The following is a 16,691-nucleotide window of genomic DNA, read 5'->3' as shown; positions in this document are numbered from 1 at the left end:
CAGCATAGTTTTTGTGTTGAATTAGGGGAGTGTCCTAAAATCCCAAATCATCATGTACAGGGTATTTCTCAAACTTAAGTAATATACAGATCCCCTCTAAAAAATTTTCTCTCAAGCACCTGGGTGGCTCAGTGGGTTGAGCATCCGATTCTCGATTTCGGCTCAGGTCATGATCTCATAGTTCGTGGGACAGAGCACCGCATGGCTCTCTGCACTGACAGTGAGGAGCCCGCTTGGGATTCTCTCTCTCTCTCTCTCTCTCTCCCTCTCTCTCTGCCCCCCTCCCCACAATGGATGCATGCACATGTGCTCTCACTCAAAATAAATTGAAACATTAAAAAAAAATTTTCTCTCAAACCTAAAGGAGTGTTCATGACTACTAGTTTGAGAAACAGTGACTTTTAGTCCATAAAAGTCTTTCAGTTAGGAGCTCTCGCTACAAAAGAGAAGCTTTGTCTTTGTAACAAATTAATAAAAATTAACATGAAAAAAAGTTTAAATTTCTATAGAACTTTACACTTAAGAATGTATCTACAGATCCTTAGTGTTCCACAGTCTAGGACTGCCAGATTTAGAAAATAAAAATACAGGCTACTCAGTTAAGTGTGAATTTCAGATAAACAATGAACAATTTTTTAGGTAATATTTCGGATATACTGACACTAAAAAATTACTTCCCATTTATCTGAAATTCACATTTAATTGAGTACCCTGTATTTTACCTGGAAACTCTATCATAGTCCTCAGATTGAAAAAGTCAACAGCGACCTCAAGACATTCCAAAGCCAAGTATAAAATGAATGTTTATTATCTACTGGTCTGGATTATCTGAGCCACTGTTACTTTATAGCGGAAGGAGGCAAATTGTGGTATGTGGGTTCAACCTAGCTTCATGCCTGTTAGTGTAGAGCCGACAAGTTAAGAATAGGTTCTACTTTTAAATGGTTGAAAAAAATAAAAAATAGGAATAGTTCATGATGTGAAAATTATAAGAAATTCAAATTTCAGAGTCCATAACTAAAGTTTTATTGGAAACATTCACCCTAATTTATTTATTGTCTTTGGCTGCTTTCTTCATCCAACAGCAGAACTGAGTAGTTGCTACAGAGACTGGCTCACAAAACCTAAAACATTTACTATTTGGCCCTTTACAGAAAATGCTTGCTCACCTCAGCTCTACAGAATGAGTGATTTTAAACTAATTTATTTCCTGGACAAAACAAGAATGCACTACAAAAGCAAGTTTTTGATTCCTCAACTTTAAAATGTATAAAACTGAAATTAAAGTAGTCTGCATATATAATCGTGGCAAGGTTAACTAACATAAACAGCTACGGCCATGTGAAATAAAGTTGCAAACTATTTGGAGACATACTTCCATATCATGGCAAAGACTTCCACAAAGTCTAGCACCATGTCTGGCAAAGCACAGATATAAGGGAATATCTCTCGAATTAAATTAATAACAATCTAAGTAACATGGCCATGTCACTGCTGTTTGTAGAACATCTATCCAAGAGGTAACTTACTCTTAACAATAGTCTTGCCTTCTGCAAAAACTGTGATATTACTAGGTAGTCCAACAACTACAGATGTTAAGAAGCATTGCTGAAACCATATTTAATACTTCTAAGGACATCAGGAGTATCACAAACCACCTATATATGGAACTTCATTACATTATCAAATAGCTGCCTATAGTATCACAGGCCTTAGTGTCCAGAGACGTGAGCTAACTCTGGAAACACCCATGTGTATTCCTATCTCCACTATCAACATCGAAGAGATGAAAAGTACAATAATTTCATGATACCCAACTTACTAACAGAATCACCTCTCTGTGTGATCAGTTTTTACTAATGGAAGCTAAGATTGCAGACATGAAACCAAACCCAGTTCCTTATTCTGCAGTGTATCATTTTGCTTTGTAATGACAACCACAACCCCCCCCCACACACACTTATTAAATAAATTTGAATAACTCACTATTGACATCTTTTAAAATAACCCCTCAATTTGGTGGACAGATTACATATGTAAAGATAAAAGTTACCTAGTTTCACAAAGAAACTTCCATCCAGGCGAATGACATTAAAAAGACAATTCGCGAAATAAAGACATTGAAGCAGACAAGCTTTGCTCTCTGGGAGCTCCGAAGCCTATGCATTTCCGATCACTCATACGTAGGCCTGTCATTTCCCTATTTCGCTGCGACGAGCGCCGTGGTTTTAGGACATTCGCCAAGGAACTAAATATGCAACTTCAAGGCAAACAGACCCTACACCTAAACACTCCTGTTTACATTCTCCATTTTCCCTCGAGGCGAAGAAAACACACGAACGTATCTAACGAGTATGAATAGTGACAGCCACGGTTTCTTTCCCTCGTCGCACCCCACAACAACCTGTGAGACCGGCGGGCGGGGCAGGGTGCCTCGGTTCCCAGACTAAAGCTCGGTCTCTCCGCTCTCTGCCGACCCCGGGAGCCCCTCGCAAGTCTAGAAGCCTCTCAGGGAGGGGCAGGAGCTCGGTTTCCACTAAGCGACTCCAGACACTGCTGGCTGCCAACCGAGGCAGCTTTGCTAAAAACAAGACGGCTGTCCTGAGAGGGCCAGGAGGTGGCGGGCACCGAATGAGGGGGCCCATCCCAGGGGCGAAGGAGCCCAGGGTAGCAGGAGCTCGCCGGGGGCGGGAGCCGCCCGGGTCACCTGCCCCTCGGGCCAGCCCGGGAGCCCAGGGGGTGAGCCGCGAGCGGTTCCAGCTTGGCCGCAGGCGCCGGCCCGGGACGGAGGCTGGAGGCTCCAGCGGCCGCGGCGGGGGGCCCGGCACCTACGTGGTCAGCGTTGCTGTTGGCGCTGTGGAAACACACAGCGCTGAAGGTGTAGCCCGAAATGGAAGCCGCCATGATGGAAATCTCCAACTCCCCCATCATGCCCCGCGGAGGGCACGCAGCCTTCCGGCCGGCCCCGCCCCTTGGCATCCTGGGAAATGAAGTTTTTGGCGGGTGAGGCCAAGGGGCCGCAGCGCCCGCAGAGACACAGACTTGCGCTATTGGAACCCAACCCCCGCGAAGTGTACTCCGTCTCGTGCCCTGCACATCTCAGATACCGCCTCTTCTGCGTAGCCCTCGAGAGTTCCCCAATTCATTTTTTCTCTTCGCAAATGAAACTCTTACTAATAAAATCCAACTCAAGAATGAAAGGAGGGAGATGATTCAAGCAAGTGCGTGGTTTGCGTTTGACATAGAAAGAAAATGCTGTTATTTCCATTTTCGTAGGACCACTCTGGCGGCAGCGTGGAGGCTATAATGTGGCAGAGGGGGAAGGGTGGTACTGTAATCCGCAGGAGGGAGGTGTCTTTGGGGGTGGTTGGAAGTGAAATGGTGGTAGCAGTGAAGGGGGTAAGGGATTGGATTCTGTAACAAAAGGACACGAATTTAACGAAAAATCATGGAAAGAAGATTGGAACAACAAATTTAAGAAAAACAGCAAAAGTTAAATCTCACAAAGTTAGGTAAAGAAGCTCAGGAATCATCATTCTTCTCTTTGTCCGATCTTTCAGGTTCGAAACTGGACTTCTGATCTCCCACAAGTCTCCTTGTACCACGCTCTCCAAAAGTTCAGCAGAAGGACTTTTCTGACTGTTGCACAGGCCCCAAACCTTGGAATCATGGTTGACCTCCCCCACCTTTGATCAGTGAGCACAGTCTTAAAAATATATCGAGAATCCTACAACTCACCACCAGCACACCTATCACCTATCATGGTGGTCTAAATCATCAATTCTTTCCTGGGTCTTTATAACAGTCTCTGACTCAAGAGCCCTGAACTGGGGGCAGTTTTACCCCTCGGCGGACATTTGGCAGTGTCTGGAGGCATTTTTGGATGTCACAACTTGGCGGAGGGTGCCGCTGGTCATAGTGGTTAGAGGGCAGCCAAATATCCTACAATGCATAGGACCCCCACCTCCCCCACGGGATGAGGTTGAGAAACCCTGGGTTCCACCTTGTCTTCAACCCCTTCCCTGCCAAATCTAATCTCAACACAGCAACTAAATTGGTCATGCTAAAACTTAAAATTTAGGGGCGCCTGGGTGGCTCAGTCGGTGAAGCGTCCGACCTCGGCTCAGGTCATGATCTCATGGTTCATCGGTTCGAGTCCTGCATTGGGCTCTGCGCTGACAGCTCAGAGCCTGGAGCCTGCTTCAGATTTTGTGTCTCCCTCCCTCTCTCTCTGCCCTCCCCTGCTCGCACTCTGTGTGTGTCTCTCTCTTTATGTTTAAATAAACATTAAAAAAAATTTTTTTTAATTTAAAGCATGTTGTTTCTTGGTCTAAACCTAAACCTTGTAATGACTTGGTTCCTATCACTCATCTGACTTCCTTTCTTGCTCCTGCCCCCTTTGTTCACTCGGCTTCAGCCGCACTAGTCTTTCTGCTTCCTGGGTATCCCTATCTCATCCTACCTCAGGGCCTTTGCACTTGCTGTTCCCTTTGCGTAGAGTGCTCTTCTCACAGATAGTTGCAAGGTTTACTCCTTTATCTCTGCTCTAGATGCTCTGATGTGTGACCCATATCCACCCTTGCAGGACTTACTATTCTACCACACCCAGCTTCTTCCCCAGCTGGGGAAATTGTCAGCTTTCTCATGGACTTGCCTTCAGTATAGTGTCATTGCCTGAGATCATTCCTCATTTTCTGGGTGACCAACATTCAATGCCTCATCAATATAGATGGATAAAGGCTCACCTCCTTCCTTCCAACCTGGGGTAATTCCAAAGGGTCATCCCAGCTCCAGAGTGCCCTGTAGGGGAAGGAGGTGCTAGCTGAGGTGCTGTTGTAATGGTTCCCCAGTCCGCCAACTTCCTTCATCCAGCTCTGTTTCTTTCCCTTCCCCAGTAGGTGGTGATCCTGAGAGCCCTCCCTAGTAATCTTCTTTCGTGTTCATCTCAGTCTTAGACTCTGCTTCCCTGGGGATATAACGTATGACAACCTGTTGCAGATTTTCACGTAGGGCCACCTGGTCAGAGAATCCTTCTCTTATCACCCTAACCAGACCGCAGCCCCAACCTGACCTTCTCAATATTCCTTCCCTGCTTTCCCTTCCCCTTTCCTACTTATCACCATCTAACATCATCCCTATTTTATTCATTTCTCAGCATATTGTCTTTGCCTCTCTGCTGGCACATTCTGAACTGCATGCGGACAGGGATTCATCTTTGATTTGCTTACTGCTGTAGTCCAGCATTTGGGATAATGCCTGGCATGTAGATATTACCCAGCACGTGACTGCATGCCCCCCCCCCCCAGTGATTGTTGAGTGAAAGTTGCATAAAAAGTGGGAGGGTCCCACAGAAGATGGTTGTATTTTATCAGCAGGTGCTAGAGGGGAACGGAGACCAAAGAAGCTAGTAAAAGGAATAAGCTCATTACTAACAAGGTGCCTTGGGTGGCCCCCCGAGGAAAAGATTTGAGACGCAGGAGAAGATGAGAGAGGAAAGAGCCAGATGGATCAACAGCATTTTTGGGGAGAAGGAGAAAGAGAAAGAGAAAGGGAGATGAGTAGCTGCAGTGAGATTCTGAAACTTGGGGAAAGATGAGAATAAGGAATTTTTAGGATGTAGTGTTGTGTATCGTATGACGGGATTCCTCTTGACTGCCTGCTTAGGAAAACCTTCAGCAAAACTTCTACAGTGATCGAACACACCCATGTAGCTATTGCGAGGCAGATTTTAGAGTGGATCGCTTGGGTTCCAGTGTCAGGTGTAGCACTCACTGTGTGATCCAGAGCAACTTCTCTGCGCCTTGGTTTGCTCCTGTGTAAAATGAGGTACCTGCCTGATGTGGCAATCTTAAGGAGTGAATGAGATAGCATATTGGATGTTTCACCCAGTCCTTGGCACACAGTGACAGCCTGCTGAATGTTAGCCATCACTTCCATTGTCATGAAGTAGTTTAGAAGATAAAAGAAATCTATAGGCTCTGAGAAGAAAAGACCTCCCAGTATATCACCACAATATTCTTTTTTTTTTTTTTTCAAGTTTGATTCATTTTGAGAGAGAGACAGAGAGCAGAACCAGCTGGAAAGGGGCAGAGAGAGAGAGAAAGAGAGAGAGATTCCCAAGCAGGCTCCATGCTGTTAGCGCAGAGCCCGATGCAGGGCTCGATCCCACGAATCGTGAGATCATGACCTGAGTCAAGATCAAAGTCAGATGCTTGACTGACTGAGCCACCCAGGCACCCCTATCACTACAATAAATATTTATTTATTTTTGAGAGAGAGAGAGAATGAGTGGGGGAGGAGCAGAGAGAGAGGGAGACACAGAATCTGAAACAGACTCCAGGCTCTGAGCAGTGGGCACAGAGCCTGACACGGGGCTCGAACTCTTAACGGTGAGATCGTGACCTGAGCCGAAGTCGACGCTTAACCGACTGAGCCACCCAGGTGCCCCTCACCACAGTACTCTTAAGTGAAAATGCAACTGGCAAACAATGCAAATGGTAAGATTCCATTATTATATATTTATCAAAAAAACAAAACCCACGCATTTCAGCAGGTGCTTGTATGCTGCAAACGCCACACTCTGCTATGATGGATCTGAAAGAGGAAACAAGAAATTCCACTTTCACTATGCCCTCTAGGTAGTCGAGGAAACTGAGACTTAAAAGGTTTAAATCAAGTGACTTGCCCAAGGTCACACCTGGTATGGACTAAGTCGAGACAGAGGTTCAGGATGGCTGGACTCTGTAGTCCGTGATCAGGCAAGAAAATGCAAAGGAAAGGGATGAGTGGTATCAGGCCTGGAAGGAGAGAAAACCTGGCTGAGTCCTGGAGGCCCCTGTGGAGGAAGAGAGGGGAACAGAGGGGAGCAGAGGATAGCTGGGACCAGGGAAGGGGCCTGGAGCTGAGCGGCTCGAGGGCGGTCTACTCGAAAGGGGTTGCAGTGGCCCCAGTGAGCTGTGAGCCCGAGTGGCCCAAAGGAAGGCAGAGCAGTGGCGACAGGCTGGAAAAAATGGCCCTGAGCCCAGGCCCAGGGGAGGCCAGGAGGAGCCGTGTGCGGAGGGTAAGGGAAGAACAAAACAAGGATGATGCTCTGCTTTGGCTGGTCAGGGGCCATGTGAATGGAGAACACAGGGAAGAGAGGGTTTGGAGGTACTGGGGTTGGGGGAGGAGGCAGTGCAAGGAAGTTTGTGTTTTCGACAGGTTGACAGGTTGAGTTGAACATAACAAGGGACGTCTAGGCAGCTGCAGGAAAAGCCCGGAGCTGGGGGTAGAAGATGAACTTGGAAGTCACTAACAGCAAGAACAATAGCTAACATTTACTGAACGCTCACTGTCTGTCAGGCTCTGTTCTGAGCGCGTCACTTGCATGGTCTATTATGTAATCTTCCTAACAATGTTCGGAAATAAGTCCATTTTGAACTCCATTTATAACCGAAGAACTTGAGCTAGCATTTAATGAGAATTTGCCGTGTGTCAGGCATATAGGATTTCACAGGAATTACTTTATTTACTTATTTTAAAGTTTATTTCCTTTTAGGGTGCCTGGGTGGCTCCGTCGGCTGAGCGTCTGACTTTGGCTCTGGTCATGATCTCACGGTCCGTGAGTTCGAGCCCCGTGTCAGGCTGTGGGCTGACAGCTTGGAGCCTGGAGCCTGCTTCGGATTCTGTGTCTCCCTCTCTCCCTGCCCCTCCCCTGCTCATGGTCCGTCTCTCTCTCTCTGTCAAAAATAAATAAACATTAAAAAAAATTAAAGTTTATTTCTTTTGAGAGAGAGAGAGAGAGAGAACTAGTGGGGAAGGGGAAGAGAGAGGGGAGACAGAGGATCTTTGCTGACAGCAGAGAGCCCGATGTGGGGCTCAAACTCATAAACGGCAGATCATGACCTAAGCCGAAGTTGGACACTTGACCAACTGAGGCCACCCAGGCGCCTCTATCTATTTTTTTTAAGCTTTATTTATTTATTTTGAGAGAGAGAGAGAGAGAGAGAGAGAGAGAGAGAGAGAATCCCAAGCAGGCTCCACACTGTCAGTGCAGAGCCAAATGTGGGGCTCGAACTCACAAGCCATGAAATCATGACCTGAGCTGAAATCAAGAGTCAGACGCTTAACTGACTGAGCCACCCAGGCGCCCCAGGAATTACCTCATTTAATGCCACGGGCACTATTATTATTATTATATAAGGATGGGCAAACTGAGGCCCCGAGAAGTTAAAGAACTTGCCTACAGTCACACATGATAGGGTCAGGGCTCAAAACCTGAGTCCAACTCCAGAGCTGCTTGCCTACCTCCCTTTTTAAAAGGCTCACTCAAGGGGTCCCCGGGTGACTCAGTCGGTTAATGTCTGACTTTGGCTCAGGTCATGATCTCACGGTTCGTGAGTTCCAGCCCGGCGTCGGGCTCTGTGCTGACAGCTCCGAGCCTGGAGCCCGCTTCGAATTCTGTGTCTCCCTCTCTCTCTGCCCATCCCCTGCCCACGCTGTGCCTCTCTCTCCTTCGAAATTAAATAAACATTAAGTAAAAATGTTTAAAAGGCTCACTTAAGAGCAGGTGGTGCTGGGAAAACAAGGAGGGGTTTTCAAGAAGGGTGTCCTAAGCAGTGTTGACCACTACAGAGGAGCAAAGAAGGTAAAGCTTGGAACTTGACCCTTGGTTTGCCAATTAGGAAGTGTTTGAGAACTCTTAAAAGCTGTTTCAGAGAAGTTGGAGGTAAGCAGGGTTCCAGGCTGCGGTGATCGGCAGCATTAGAGGGAGACGAGGCAACCCAGAGTACTCAAAGAGCCTCCCCCTGCCTATGTAACGGGCACCTGGTGAGAGAGACTGTGTTCCTTGGCACATTTCACCTTCTCCCTGGTGATGGGCAGCTCCACTCGGATTGGGCTTCTCTACCCTCCACGGAGAATCCCGTTGCCCTGGGTGATCAGAGGTGGTGCCCCACACAGCCGTCAGGACTAAACAGCCAGAATAATCCTGGAGCCACAGAAGGGACTCTGTGTAAACAGAGGGTTTTTCCAGGGCTCCATACCAACAACTGTTTATAGCATTCATCACACACAGCAAAAACATCTTAAGTGTTGGCAAGACACCAGATTGAAGACGGCCTTATCTTTCATGGATCCTTCTTAATCAGAACCTAAAACTTTTGGAGACTTCGTCATATTCAAGCTTGCTTTCTCTAGCATCTAGAGTCTACAAAAAGATCAAAACAACCATTTGCCCAGGGCAGCACTAAATGGCCGTGGCATTTGGTGGTTTTATTGCACTGTAATAAGGTCACTTACGTTCTTCCTAGAGTTCTTTCATCACTACACACATGGATCCCCGTCTGTCTTTTACTGTAGTCTATCGCCAGCGGTTGCTTGAAGATCTTGAAACATCTTGTATAGGAGGAGATGCACTTTGGTCCTAATTGGGGTTTCTCTGAACTGGAGAGGCAACTGTCGATGCTGTTTACCTCTAGGGACTTATTGGACTTCCGTCTGCTGAGTCAACAGAAACGTAGCCTAGGAAACATTCCATCTGGTTGGAAGGCAGCCGTATCGGAAGGCTTCGAGAGCCTGGCCTACCTAGGACATTCGACTGTCAGTAGTTCATGGCTGCTACAGAAAACACCCCCAGACCTTTGGCCCACAAGATTTCTCACATTATACTGCAGAAATCCCAATGGTAGTCAGACCAAGAGGCGGATGGATCTCAGGTTCATTGGTTGGGAGCAACCTGGGGTAACGAGTCACTATTTCCGGCGTGGTGCAGGTGAGGAGGTTGAGACACACAAAGGTTAGGAGTCTCAGACAAGATCAGGTGTCTGGCTCGGGGCACAGCGAAGACAGGCATCCATGCATCTTGACTCCCTTGTACCTTCTTCCACAACACTCCGATCCGACCCTCGTTTTTGGAATATTTTTGTTCGAGGGGGGGTGTCATAAGGCATTCATTTCTCTGGGCATAAATTCCCGTGTCCACCAGTGATATCAAGTCCCAAGAGAGCAGAATGCTGTTTTTTTTTTTTTTTTTTTTTTTTAATTTTTTTTTTTTAATGTTTATTTATTTTTGAGACAGAGAGAGATCATGAACAGGGGAGGGGCAGAGAGAGAGGGAGACACAGAATCCGAAACAGGCTCCAGGCTCCGAGCTGTCAGCACAGAGCCCGACGCGGGGCTCGAACTCACAGACCGCGAGATCGTGACCTGAGCCGAAGTCGGCCGCTCAACCGACTGAGCCACCCAGGCGCCCCGCAGAATGCTGTTTTTAAGGCAGAATCCCAGCTACAAATTAAATTAGCTTTCTGACCAGGAAGCCAAATAATGCAGTGGACTGTCCCACCCACTTTCCACGTCTGACCACGACGTGGATGCATGAGGTGATTTGTGCCTTTGCAGTGAGCAATATTGGCCTCACCTATTTAGTGGGGTTTTCCCACTGGCAGCCTTTTTCCAAAATGCAATACCTTGAATAGTCCTGTTTAAAAAAAAAAAAAACACACCAAAACAGCTGAGTAACTTTAAATATCTAATTGCCTTTATTCAATGATTCATGAATCAGGTAACATCCCATGTAGCAAGTAGAAGGGAGCTCGGAGGAGTTGTACAAAATGGAACGTTTTTACAGGCCAAAGGTGGGACTAGTAAATTACGAATGGATTACTTCAACCTCTCAAACTAATGTAACATTGACTGTCAACTATACTTCAATAAAATAATAATAATTTAAAAAGTGCATTATTTCAGGCAAGGTCACCTTCCCTTAAGGGAGGGCAGGGGGTCTTATCAGGTGGATTACCTCACTAGTGCCCACCAGAAAATTCCAGACTGATTGGTTTAAAATTCCCCTCCTGGGAGGGGTGCCTGGCTGGCTCTGTCGGAAGAGCAGGCCACTCTTGATCTCTGGGTTGTTTGAGCCCCACTTTGGGTCTAGAGGTTACTCAAAAATAAAATCTTAAAAAAAAAAAAATTCCACTCTAGGAGAGGCTGAAGCTGCAGTTAAGTGGGGTTAGTTAAGCGTCGGTGAAGGTTAGCAAAACCGACTCCACTTTGGATGTTTCTTTTTCACAGTCCCTTACAAACAGCAGTCCCCAAATGTGGTGGCGCTTAGGCGGGCACTTCAGAAAGGGGGTGCATCGGACTCTGGCTGGAGGGGGCAGAGAGGGAGGCGAGGCCCAGTCTCTCCACGCCTGGTCGTGGGAACCCGCACCCAAGACCAGAACAGAGCTGAAGAAGCCGAGCCGGGAGCAGTAGAGTGGGCGGCCTCCCGCCGCCTAGAGGCGCCGTCCACAAGTCCGCTCTGTCCGTGCTTCGTCTCTATGGCGGCCCCCACGGCCCTCTGGGTCGCGGAGCGGGATGAACTCTGGCGCGGGCGGCGGCAGCGGCGGCGGCTGCGCTGGGGCCGCGGCGCGGTCCCGAGGGGGCAGTCCCGGAGGGGATGGCTTTGCCCCGTCGGCGCTGGGGACTCGAGAGCAGTGAGTGTGGCGTACCGCGGGGGAGCGTGAGCGGCACCGCCAGGGCTGGGCCCCGGGAAAGGGACCGGGAGGGATATGGGGCCCCGGAAGATGGGGAGAACCTTGGGGGCGTGGCGCGTGGAAGGTAAGGCGGGGGGATTGATGGGCTGGAATCCCGAGGGGCCACCCTGTAGGTGGTTAAGGGGCATTTCAAGGGGTCATTGTGTAAAGGGATCGTGGGGTGCGGAATGCTCTCCGAAGCTATTGGGGAGGCCTCGTAAGGGTCTCGAACCCGAGGGGCAGGCTTGGGGAAAGAGCGAGGAGGCGGGCTCGACGGTAGTGGGGATAGGGAAGGGTAAGGGGGGCACGGTTAAGGCTTAGGGGATGGGGTAGGGATGTCGGAGCTGGAAAGGGTGGGAGTGAAGGGTGACCGGAGGAGAGAGCGAGGAGATGGTGGGGCATCTTGGGGTAGAAGAAAGCGGTCTGACCAAATCGATGTTCAGTAATTCTGAACGAATTAATAGATGGATGAACGAATGACAGAGGAAGGTAAGGATGGGCCGAGTTGAAGGGGTAAGAGGGAGCGGCGATTCTAGGGAGATGAAATAGCAAGAGAAGGCAAATGATGAGGACGGGGAACTGTACTTAAAAGGAGTAAATCTCAAACTTACAAGTAACTTTTAGGCAGAGCTTATGTTTGGTGATTTCCTTCTTGAGTAACCAGCATATTGATGGAAAACCTTTGTGTCTGCATGTTTTAGACTGCAATGTGCCGTAATGACACTTTGTACAGTCAAGTTTTGGACTTGTGTTTGGGACTTAGGGATCCTGGAATAAATACTTGCTTATACTTTTTAAAGGTAAAACCTATAGTATTTTTTAACACGTCAGGTATTGCAGTGTAAACTTACACTGCTTGTCTGTGTCTTTCGTTCTTTTAACACGAGGATGTTAAGGGGTTGATCTATGTGCGCTTCCTGATAGCACAATAATGTTTTAACCTTTTGTCATAAATACTTAGGATGTATTAGAAACATATTTAATTCGTAATGCAGTTTAATTCAAGAATCTTGCTTTGCATTTGATTATATAGTTGGGATGCTGTCTATGAGAGAGAACTGCAAACTTTCCAAGAATATGGAGATACAGGAGAAATCTGGTGAGTTAGAAAAAATAGTGGAATTATGATTCAGAAGAGTGAGTGTGTGTGTGTGTGTGTGTGTGTGTGTGTGTGTCTTTTAAGTGTTTATCCCAAAGGAAAACAGCCTAAAATTCTTGGGAACTTTGGACTGATTCTAGCTTTAGTGGGTAGATTTCAAGAATCTCTTCTCCCACTTTTAATGGTCCAGACTTAAATTGAATGACTATGCAGGTATCCCCCAGCTTTTTGAAAATGCACATTATGCCCCTCGGCTTTTATGAAAGACTTACATTAGTACCTGTAAGTACGTGAAAGAAATCTGAAGATTTTTACTTTAAAAAAAAAAAAGTTTTTTTTTTAATGTTTATTTATTTTTGAGAAAGAGACAACATGAGTGGGAGAGGGGCAGAGAGAGAGGGAGACACAGAAGCTGAAGCAGGCTCCGGGCTCTGAGCTGTCAGCACGGAGCCCGACGTCGGGTTGAACTCAGGAACCATGTGATCATGACCTGAACCGAAGTTGGCCACTTAACCGACTGAGCCACCCAGGTGCCTGAAGCTTTTTACTTTTGCACAAAATGGTGAAGAACAAAACTAGCATTCACCGTTTGTCTTGCAGTGAGCCCTTAGAGAGGCAGTGCACACCCCTAGCAGCAAGAGTTGTGCTGCCAAGCTCCTTCCCCGGGAACTATACTCAGCATCCCAGCATCAAGCCGCCATGGCTTTGAACAGTGTCTGTGAGCGTCTGTGCTTTTTCTTGATTTATTTTGTGCATCTGTTAGCAAGATGTGTCTTAAGGTATTAGGCCTAAGAGAGGTTATTTTTGGGGTCTGGGAATGCTCACAAAATTTTACCGTATAAATTACTGGTAATTGCTTCTTTGCTTTGTGCCATTTTGCCACAGGAAAGATTTCATAGCAATGTTCTACTTGCGGTTAGAGGGGGGAAACCTGTGTTAGGAAGTTACTGTCATCCTGTGATTGTCCTTGTTCAATAAGCAATGAAATTTTGAGCCATGCACGAGTGTTAGTGCTGATGTAGAGAAACATTAATAAATAGCATATTGACTTTATCTATTCTATTCTATTCCATTGGGGGTGTTTTCTCCTAAGTACTATTCGAGGTGAAGTTTAAGTAGTCACAGATGCTACTTCTTACTTTCAAAAAAGACTTACTTGAGCGTATGGAATAAGCTGCTTAAATAGAATCTAGTTGTAAACTTTGCTCTGTATTCCTCTGGTATCTGAGTAACGGATTCTCTGTTTCTAATAGGTTTGGAGAAGAGAGTATGAATCGGCTAATAAGGTGGATGCAAAAACGCGAGATTCCATTGGACGCTTCAGTGCTTGATATTGGAACTGGAAATGGTGTTTTCTTGGTTGAACTTGTTGGTACTTTTAGTATTCATGTGTTAAAGCCAAATTTTAAAATGAAATTAAAAACAAATCTTGCGAATGAGGATATTAACCATGTGAGTCTAAAGTAGCAGAGCAGTCGTAGCACCTTCTTTGAGGAGTCACATGGTACGGAAGGAGGCCGCGTGGATTGTGAGAAGGCAGGGCATCTGAGCGCTCGTCTTGGCCCTTCTGGCCTTAACCTTGAGCTTCAGCAAGCCACTTAATTTCTCTGGGTGTAGGTTCTTTCTGAAAACTTTTGAGTGGGTGATCTTAATTGGTTTCTTCTAGCTCAGAACTCTGGAAATCTGTGTGTACGAAAGAATGAAGCCTTTTTACATTTCTGGTAGGACATAAATACTTTATCTTAGGTGAGCGTATGGTTCGAAAAGAGTGTTCTGTCCGTGGAACTGAGTTTCGGCACAGGTTCTACTACAGACTAAACGATCGTTGAGTGCCTGTAGTGTGCTCATTGCTGTGGCATGTACTATGGTGGAAATGATAATACACCCCCTCTTAGATGGCTCTACTGCCTTAATTTGTATGGGTATACACATAATGGTGAAATTCGTTGAATGACTTCCATGGGCCAAGGCTTGTGCTGGGCACTGGCAGCCTGAAAATGTAGACCTTGTGCTTGAGTTGTTCTGGTTTAGTAGAGGATGGGTGGACACAGAAACCGTTAACACCGTAGCTTGACGTGTGCGATATTAGGTAACTGTGTGTAGAAAAGAGTGATTAGCTTTGGGGAAAAGGGGTAGGAAGGGTCTTGGAGGAGCTAATACCCAAGCTGGATGGAAATTGCACAGGGAGTGTAGTGAGTGTGGGTGGGGTGTAAGAGAGAAAATTTCAAGCAATGGAAACAGTGTTGAAAGGCATGAAGGTTTGAGGGTGCTTGGGTGGCTCAGTTGGTGGAGCATGAGAACTCTTGATCTTGGGGTTGGGAGTTCGAGCCCCAGGTTGGGTGTGGAGATTGCTTAAAAAAAAAAATAAAAAAATCTCAAAAAAAGAAGACGTGAATGTTTGAAGCAGCATAGCATGTACTGGGACTGTAAATAAATTGGTACATTAGAATATAAAGTGTATGTTCGAGATGGACAGAGTTGAGGATTAAGTTAAAGGTAGGAGCCATACATGTCATGCCTAATAGGTTAGATTTTACTTTTAGGCTACGGGGAGCCATTAACATTTTACTTTTTTTTTTTTATTAGCAATTTTTTTTAATGTTTATTTTTGAGAGCGAGAGAGAGAGAGAGAGAGAGAGAGCGAGAGCGGGGGAAGGGCAGAGAGAAAGGGAGACAGAATCTGGAGCAGGCTCCTGGCTCTGAGCAAGCTGTCAGCACAGAGCCTGACACGGGGCTTGAACTCACAAACCGTGAGATCATGACCTGAGCTGAAGCCGGATGCTTAACCAACTGAGCCTCCCAGGCACCCCAACATTTTAATTTTTATGTATTTATGTACTTTGAGAGAAGGAGTGCTAGTGGGGAAGGGGCAGAGAGGGAGGGAGAGAGAGAGTCCCAAGCAGGCTCTACACTGTCGGTGTAGAGTCTGACATGGGGCTGGATTCCACAAACTGTGAGATTGTGACCTGTGCCGAAATCAGGAATTGAATGAACGCTTAACTGAGCTACTCAGGAGCCCTACCATTAAAATGGTTTTTTGTTTGTTTTTTGTTTTCCCCCACCATTAAAATGTTTTAAGCAGTGGACTATGATTAGAAAAATTTATAGTAAATGTTTTTGAAACATCAGGGTGTAGCACATATGTGTTAAAGTGCACAAATCAGAAGTGTGTGGCTCAGTGAATTATCACAAAGTGAACGCACCTGTGGTCACTTATGAACTATCACCCTGGTCAAGAGGTAATGTGTTATAGACTCTAGAAACTCCCCTGAACTCCCCGGCAGTCCTTTCTAAATTACTCCCTCCTTCCTTTCTAGAAGTAACCATTAATCACAAAGAATTTTAACATCAAAAGATCAGTTTGCTTGTTTTTGAATGTATGAATGGAAGACTCGGGTATATATTCTTTCTAGTGTCTTCTGCACGTTCTGTGAGAGTCACTCAAGTTGTGTGTAGGAGTAGCACATTCATTTTCACTGCTGTGTAAAGTTTTTTTGTTTGTTTTTACGAGATGTTACGAACCTACACCTTTGTTTATTTACTTTTCAGTTAGTTTAGATCCTGGAGGGGTACAGCATCGCACGGAGTCGTGGCCAATGGCTTTAGCAGGAAGGTTCCTTCGGAATTTGGCACGAATCGTGCCACTGTTTCCATGAGCACGTTACTTTCCTCCAGGTTGCTCTGCTTTTGTTTGGTTTGCCACCAGGAGTCACTGTGTTGTTCTTGGCTTTGTACACATAAGCACATCTCTTGCCTAGATAGAATTCAGTTTCATTTCGAGCATAAACACCTTCAATTTTAAGAAGAGCTGTGTTCTCCCTGTGGTTCTGGACACTCTGCTTACAGCCAGCAAAAATACCCTTGGACCACAGCCTTCCAGACATATTTGTCATTTTAGGAGTCCTGTTCCCAGCAGGCCTCCACAGGTTCCAAGATGGCGGAAAGAAAGGGCTGTATGATATTTAATTATATTGCAGTTTTATTTATTCATTCTCTTGTTTACCTGTAGATTCTTTTGGATTTTAATGGTTTATTTGTAAAGGCTAATGATTTATCCTTTGAGACTAGTAGTTTAAGTAGATTCTTTTAGATTTTTTCAC

General features: G+C 46.2%; 2 protein-coding genes across 4 annotated transcripts in view; one reads left to right on the top strand and one right to left on the bottom strand.

The window, feature by feature from the left end:
* Positions 1–2,931, bottom strand: part of ABRAXAS2 (abraxas 2, BRISC complex subunit) — a 31,423-nt gene extending 28,492 nt beyond the window's left edge. Inside the window, exon 1 of one of the 2 annotated variants that reach the window (XM_042908260.1) lies at positions 2,833–2,931. In XM_042908260.1, the coding sequence (XP_042764194.1) occupies positions 2,833–2,931 (99 nt within the window). The remainder of the gene's footprint in view (positions 1–2,832) is intronic. The other variant, XM_042908261.1, reaches the window with a different exon arrangement.
* Positions 2,932–11,313: 8,382 nt separating this feature from the next.
* Positions 11,314–16,691, top strand: part of EEF1AKMT2 (EEF1A lysine methyltransferase 2) — a 70,007-nt gene continuing 64,629 nt past the window's right edge. For both annotated transcript variants that reach the window (XM_042908052.1, XM_042908051.1), the window contains exons 1-3: positions 11,314–11,453; positions 12,526–12,591; positions 13,845–13,959. In XM_042908052.1, the coding sequence (XP_042763986.1) occupies positions 11,335–11,453; positions 12,526–12,591; positions 13,845–13,959 (300 nt within the window). In that variant the 5' untranslated portion in view covers positions 11,314–11,334. The remainder of the gene's footprint in view (positions 11,454–12,525; positions 12,592–13,844; positions 13,960–16,691) is intronic.

The sequence above is a fragment of the Panthera leo genome, chromosome D2, assembly GCF_018350215.1.
Source record: "Panthera leo isolate Ple1 chromosome D2, P.leo_Ple1_pat1.1, whole genome shotgun sequence".
NCBI classification, from domain to species: domain Eukaryota; kingdom Metazoa; phylum Chordata; class Mammalia; order Carnivora; family Felidae; genus Panthera; species Panthera leo.
Note: the sequence above shows the minus strand (reverse complement) of the source record. Positions and strands in the feature narration are given on the sequence as shown.